At 51.8% G+C, this 7,379-nt stretch overlaps 1 protein-coding gene across 1 annotated transcript in view; it reads right to left on the bottom strand.

Annotated features, from left to right (window-relative positions):
• Positions 1-7,379, bottom strand: part of LMCD1 (LIM and cysteine rich domains 1) — a 12,271-nt gene that overhangs the window by 971 nt on the left and 3,921 nt on the right. Inside the window, exons 3-4 of the mRNA XM_008634473.2 lie at positions 4,033-4,368; positions 5-78 (exon numbers count right to left, since the gene is read on the bottom strand). Coding sequence (XP_008632695.1) covers positions 5-78; positions 4,033-4,368 — 410 coding nt within the window. The remainder of the gene's footprint in view (positions 1-4; positions 79-4,032; positions 4,369-7,379) is intronic.

Raw genomic sequence — 7,379 nt, 5'->3', positions numbered from 1 at the left:
CTGCGGGGAGTAGCCGGCGCGGTCGGCGTAGACCACGGGGCAGTCCCCGGGCACCGGCTGCTTGCAGGTCTCGCAGCGCTGCAAGAGACAGGCAGCAGTCAGCGGGGCTGGGCAGCAGCAGGGCAGTGCTCGAGCCCACCACCGGAGCCCTGAGCTCTGCAGCCATGGGACAATATGTACGAGCACCATGGGCACAGGGGGAAGATGGTGCTGAGTAGCTTATTTTTGAGGGGCCTTTGGGACCCCTCCCAAACGAAAACCTTCACCAAAATCCAAAGGTTCTCGAAGAAAAGAATTTTTTAATGCAGCACATCAAAGATGTAATTTCGAAAAGAGATCAGGAATTTGGTCTCTTCTCATTGTTTTCTGTCTGTGCCTAACTCAGTTGTCACTCCACGGATTTCAGCAAGCGTTTTCCATTTCTAGCAGGCCAAAGAGCCAGAATTAGATGTGGTTAATCTCAAGATTAATGGCATCCGTGCACATTACACATAAGACCAACTGGGTTTGCTCTTTATCTGTGCCTGCAGAGAGATCCTGTGATTAGTGAAGAGCCAGTTTTAAAGCTCCACTTGAAGACTGGAAGGATGTTATTCCAGTTCCCATTGAAGCTGGATAGTCCAGGTCAGGGTAAGAGCTTCTGAGTCTGGGCTTTGTCACTCCCTACAAGAAACTCTCTTCAGCAGCTGCTGGAATCTCTTCCAGCAGAGCCTTGCCTGGATTTCTACCAGCAATCCCGCAGCAGCCTGGGCGAGGCAGTGGGAGCAGCCTGTGTGTCACACGGGTTGTGGTTGCACTGCTGTGCCCCATCAGAGCGTTGGCACAGCAGTGTCCCCCTCCAGCATGCTCCAAGTGGCACAGGGTCAGGCACTGGGAATGTCCCTGTGATCAGATGGCGACTTACAAACACCTCAATTTAAGTCAACAGCTTCTAATAGGTATAATAATAGAACCATAGAATGATTTGGGTTGGAAGGGACCTTAAAGATGCCCCAGTTCTGACCCCCTCCATAGGCAGTGACACCTTCCACTTGCCCAGGTTGCTCAAGAGAAGAGGAGACGCAAACCCAAGATTTCTCAGTAGAAAAGGAAAACAACAGTCCCTGAGCTGCAGAAGGACATCAGGGGTGGGGCAGGGACAGAAAAGGGACAATTCCCACCACTGTCAGCCCCTTGCCCCAGCTCACACAGGAGTGCTGGGAGGAGTACTGCTCTTTGCACCGATGGAGTTTCCTTCCCCTCTGCCCTCCCGTTCCAGTGGAGGCCACGGGGCATCTGCACCCCCCAGGTGGCTTTTCTCTGTTTGGCCACTGATCTTTCCAGCATCCCACGCATTTCACCATTGCCTCCTCCCTCCCTCAGCTGGGTTTTCAGAAACTGCCCCACTGTCCTTGGCATGGTTCCACCTCTGCTCTTTGCACCGATGGAGTTTCCTTCCCCTCTGCCCTCCCGTTCCAGTGGAGGCCACGGGGCATCTGCACCCCCCAGGTGGCTTTTCTCTGTTTGGCCACTGATCTTTCCAGCATCCCACGCATTTCACCATTGCCTCCTCCCTCCCTCAGCTGGGTTTACAGAAACTGTCCCACTGTCCTTGGCATGGTTCCACCTTGTTGATGGGCATCTCCCATTTTCCCAGGAAATCCAGGCTGACGAGAACAGGAGACAGAATGTTTCCTGGCTTGGCTGTTCTGTGCGGCTGAAAGGGGATATGTGTGCTGACACTGCTCCTTCCACCATGGAGGGCTTCAGACACATTTGCGAGCGCTCCCAGCCCCACGTCAGTGAAGGGGGAAACTCGGCACGGAGCAGGAGCTGTGGCGTTTCTGGGCTGGCTGAACAAGCACAGCACGGAGCAGCTGGCAGAGCTCTCATGGACAGACAGGCACTGAGGAATTCTGCACCCCTCACACCGGACTGAGGCCTTTTCGCTACGCCCCCAACACCTCCCTGAGGCACCAGATTTGGGGTCAGCCCCAGAGCCAGACCCTGCAGCTGCCTCTGCCCTGTCAGCCCCCAGAAGCCACAGACCCAGCAGCCCCAGCCCTGCTTATCTTGCAGGATCTAAAGCAAGAACAAACACAGCAGTTTCCAACCCTGAGCTCAAGTTTCTTGCCAACAAGAACTGTTAAAAAAACAACTTATTTTGCTGTTCCTTTCTATGGAAATTATTCACAGGGAAAAAACTATTCACAGGGCTTTTCCCAAGCATTGTATAACCTCCATATCCTGATATTTACACACTACAAAGAAGTGATTCTTCAAATTTGAGGTGGGATTACAGCTTGGTGCTCCTTTTACATCTCCATCATACAGGCAGAGGAGTGAAGACTTTATTAGCTGAATTACCAGAGGTGTTGGCCAAAACAGTGTCCTGTTCTCTGAAGCTTTCCCATCTCACTCTTCCCCAGCTCCTGTTCTGCAGTGCCAGCTCCCGTTCTGCAGTGCCAGCTCCCAGGGAAGGAGCTCCCAGACACCATCAGCCTTCCCCTGAGCACTCCCTGCATCGCTGGCCTCAAGCTTTTGGGAACAATGACTTATTTGGATCAACTGCCTCAGTACTTGATTTGATTCCAGTGCAGTGACTTGTAACACCAGAGCGTTTCTGGTTCTGGGGGGGTAAGGATTTTGTGCTCTGTGGAGAACACCCAGCTTGTGGGACAGACTTGCAGCAGGGATATGGAAGAAGATGAGGCCAGTGGTCAGCAGGGCCAGTGGCCCCAGTCCTTCCTGGGTCTGCCATGACCTAGGCTGCACAGTGTGGCTGTCCCAGTGGATCTGCCACTGCTGTGAAAGCTGTTCCATTTTTCAGCTGGTGCCTTGAGAGAAATGATGCTTCAAACTAAGGAGAATAACATCACAGTTATGTATTTATTTATTTGAAAGGACAAACTCGCAGTTTAAGTAAACCCGTATTGCTAGGATGACTTATTGATATGTTTAAAGGAAAACTTCCTTTTTTGGCTATTTTTTATCTTAAAATTCAGTGTTTTGTTGCAATAGTGAAAATCTTTACTGTGTCACTGGATTCGAAGTCAGAAGGACATTAACAGACCATGGCAGAGGGGAGACATTACCCAATATGGACTGAAAATGAAAACTGCTCTCAACATGTACAACCTCAGTGCAGGAATGGCAGGAAAGAATCTCCTCTTAAAAACACTTGGACACCATTTGTTTTTTCAGCTTTAAATCCTCTGCTGCAAGTCACCCTCACAAGGACCAGGACGAGGTATTTCCACTGACCATATTTTATGATAAGCACCTGTTCAGCAGCCACTCCAGACAGCACTGGGGGAATATAAATCTAAAAAGGTGTTGAGGAATCTCAGTCATTTCCCTGTGGAAGTGTATTTGTATGCCCAGGGGCACAGGGCAGCTGTTTACATCTCCCCAGAGCAATTACAGCCCTGGGAGCACTATCTCCATGTTCACAGCTCCTCGTTAATTGGACAGAGCCTTCACCTCCTGTCATTTGTGGTCTTTCTGGGCTGGAAGCCGACCTGGAAATACTGACTTGCATCACAGAACCGTGAAGGTTGGAAAAGACCTCCAAGATCATCAAGTTCAGCTTTCAACCAAACACCACCACACCCACGAACCATATCATCCAGGGACACGTCATGCCCAACCTTTCAGAGCTGCCGAGAACCCAGAGTTCAAACCAATTCCTACAGTGAGAATTCCCTTACCTTGGTGGCTCAGCAAGGCCTTTGCTGCAGAGAAAGGGAAATGAAAAAGAAGAGAACCCCCCTCACCAGCCCTGTCAGATGGATCCTTGTGCTCAGCAGGGCTGGCTGGAGCAGAGGGTCCCTCCAGGCTCTCTCACAGTGCTGCTCCAAAGCACCATGATGTGACCGAGCACCTGCAGCAGGCATGGAGAATCCCCTGCGAGCAGGATGGGGACAAGGCAGCACAGATCACCCTGGCTGCTGTGATCTCCTGCCCCTCGAGTTGAGGCTGACTCTATTCCCAGCTGCTCCCCGAGCCCGGAGCAGCCCCAGCAGTCCCGTCCCATCCCCTGGCAGCACTCACGTAGTGCCCGGCTGCGGGCGCGCTCTCCAGGGCCCCGTTGGGCGACTTGGGGGCTCTGCTGGGGTCGGTGCTCTTGTCCTGGAGCTTCTCCTCCTCCTTGCCGCCGCCGCCCTGGCCTGGCAGTGCCACCTCCCCGACTCCCAGTGCCTCGGCCTTGTACTTCCTCACGAACTCCTCCATCAGCTTCTGCTCGCCCTCGGCGAGGCCGCGGCACTGGGCCGGGTCCTGGTCGTAGAGCGGGAGCTGCCGTGTCAGCCGCCGGCGGCGATGGAAGGCCCCGTCCGTGCCCGCCACCGGCTGCAGCTCCTTGGGGATCAGCTCCATGTACTGCATGGCCTGCGACAGGAGACACGAGTCACCCGAGCTGCTGTGCCAGGGACGCAGAGCCGGGCAGGGAGATGCTCCACTCCTGCGATGGAGCAGCAGCAGAAAACGGGCCCTTCCCCTCCCTTCTCCCTCTGAGGTGTTGGAGCCCACGGCTCAGAAATAAAAGGCTGAACTGGCTTGGATGCCAGTGGTAGCCAGGTTGTTATAAATAATTTCATCCTCAGAAAACAGACTGGGTATTTCGATGGTGTTTTAGATTATTTTTTGTTTGTTTGTTTGTTTAAAAACAAAACTCAGTCTGCCCAGGAAAGCAAAGCAGCACAGACAGACCTGCTTTGCACAAAAACCCCAGCACACACTCCCTTGCTGGCACTACCATGACACTTTTTCCATGAAATTTGATAACACAGCTGCTGAAAAGACTAAAAACTCATAAATATCAAAACCCATGAGCAGCTCTCTGTTGCCTTGTGCTGGGACAGGGAGAGCTGCGGGGAGCGAGTCGCCACTTGGAGCACTGTAGAGCCCCACGGGGCTGCGTGCAGAGCAGTCCAAAGTGAAAGATCATCCTTTATCAATTAACAAAATTATCATAATACAGGAAAAATTCAGATACCAGTTGGGTCCATGACACCAACAGCCACCAATTCCACCTGACTGCTGATTTCACAGCAGAGGGAAGGTGTTTGGTCACCGGTGCCCTGTGACACAGAAGGGAAATGCCCAGAGACTGCCCAAAATAAAGTCTCTGACTTAACTGGCCACTACCTCAACAGCAGAGTAAACCCGTCTCAGTCTCAGGCTGGGTTAGTGCTTGTGGGCCACGGGGGCTGCACAGTTAACTTCTCCTGGCTGGGAATAAGGGAAGGGAGTTTCCCACTCCAGCATTTTTCCTATTGTAGTGTGAAGAGCGACAGGGCAGCCAGTTGGCTCCCTGCCATTCCCTGTTAGACCAGCATCCAGCTGCATTAGATTTGCTTCTTACTGGGTCAGCACTTGAAAACTCAATCTAAAAAAACTTAGCAAAAAGATTTAACTGTTTGTGGCACAGCAGCTGGCTCAGGCTGGGCTTTTCAACACAGACATGCCTGCACAGCACTGAACAACTCAGCATGTCAGGAGAAACTTCCAAGTTACTTCCACTTCGGCTACTCTGAGCCAGAGAGCAGCTCTGTCTCAGGCGGAATTCCTGACAGGAAATTTGGAACAGCAACAGATAATGATTTAATGGAAGCAGGGCTTCTTCCCCATGTCTTGGGGTGCAAGTTAAAATCACTGCACACTGGGATATGAGACATCAACACTCATACATTGTGCCCCTGTGCAAAGGCGGGCTTGATGTCCAGTTTCCTGGGAAGGTTGTTGCCCTGTGCGAGAAGGTGGTGCTTGGGAACAGCTGGTTGGAGAGCTGTGGGATGCTGGGGCAGTGATCTGGTGCACAAATGCCTTTCACAGACGTGAGGAATCAATAAGAGGAATGACAGGAGAAAGAGACAGGAATTCCCTGACAGCTCCTCCCAGGCTCACACAGGCACTGCCCCACAACTGGAAAGGAGCTCGATGCTGTGTGACCAGGAACACCAGGCCAGCACGAGCTCCAGCAGAGCAGTAATGTGGTGGGATCTCAGTGGGAGAAATCCTTAATCCACTGATGTGCCAAGACTCATGAACACTTACACCAGAGCAAGGAGCCAGCACAGGCACCTGGAGCCTCCTGTTCCACTCCACCTCCAGGATCCCCCTTCCCAATACAAAGTGTCTGTGCTGAGAGTGAGAAAAGCAAAGCCCCAAGGCTTTTTTAAAGGCTTCCTTAAAGCCTGCTCAGAGGCAGGTTTCACTATCTGCCCAGACATGCAGTGGGATTTCACTCCCTGATCAAGGGAATGCTTACAGTTATAATTGCAGATGTCATAAAATGTGTCCAGAGAAAAGATTAGGGGGTGGAAAAAAATCCAACCTGACACCCAAAACTACCACGAAGAAAAAGAAAAAGTTGCTACATCTGCTGCTATCATTTATTGTTATGGCCAATGCTTCACTATGCTGCCTGAGTGCAGGTAATTTTGAGGAAGAGCATTTTAGGTTTTCACTGTTCACTACTGGATCTTGGAGCTATTTTATGATCTGTTCTTTTCACTCTCCCCAAGGACCTGAGTATCTACTTCATGACTTCTGCAGGCACGGCTTAAAGAGAACATGCCCTGAACTTCCTCCAATTATCGACCATCCACTTCAGCAAAACAAGGTTAAAAGCCATCCCAAGTTTCCTGGCTGCCTTCAGGAGGAAACCACTGGAGCAAGGCAGTGTTGCACTAACAGCTTTTTGGCCCAAATCCCTTTGAAACTATCCTGAGAGTGGCTGACATCCAACACTTCTCCTCAAAGTTTGTCAAGTTGATCTGCAAGCCAGAATTTATCAAGGTTGTCTCCAAAGCTCCTGCTTGTTGTTTACTTGAACCAAGATATATTCCAGCCTGTCCAGGCACTATAAAGAGATCAAAAGCTTTCATAAAATTTTTGAACCTCCCCCATCAGGAGGGTGGGGCTGGGCTGGGGGTTTAGTTTTGCATCCAGCTCCCCATCTCCCCTTTTTATCCTGAGTTCTCTTTATAAAACCTAAACAGATCTATTTTGTACCCTCGGAGCTGCCCCTCTGCCAGCAGCACAAGGATGGAGCTGGAAGCTGCAGGAGAGGGAGAACTGGGCTCTCCAGGGCTGCATTTGGGATCACCCCAAACACTCACCCCCAGGAGGGTGGGTTCAGGGCCATGGAAGACGAAATCAGCCCAGGAGCCACAGAGTCTGGGCATCCTTTAGGGCAAGGGGCCGAGCCTGCCCGGGGCACCAGCAGCACCACGCTGCAGCCCATGGAACCCGGGTTCCTGACAATCCCAGGATGGCAGTGTGCTCAGTGACCAGGCTGCTGGAACAGTGCCACCATTGTTCTCCCCATCCCTCAGCAGCTCCCTGATTCCCCCTGGGACCTGCGGAAGGCAAAGGCTGCTCACAAACATTCCTGC

Source organism: Corvus brachyrhynchos, unplaced genomic scaffold (assembly GCF_000691975.1).
Source record: "Corvus brachyrhynchos isolate BGI_N302 unplaced genomic scaffold, ASM69197v1 scaffold95, whole genome shotgun sequence".
NCBI lineage: Eukaryota > Metazoa > Chordata > Aves > Passeriformes > Corvidae > Corvus > Corvus brachyrhynchos.
The sequence above is the reverse complement of the archived record's forward strand: the minus strand, read 5'-3'. Positions and strand labels throughout refer to the sequence as shown.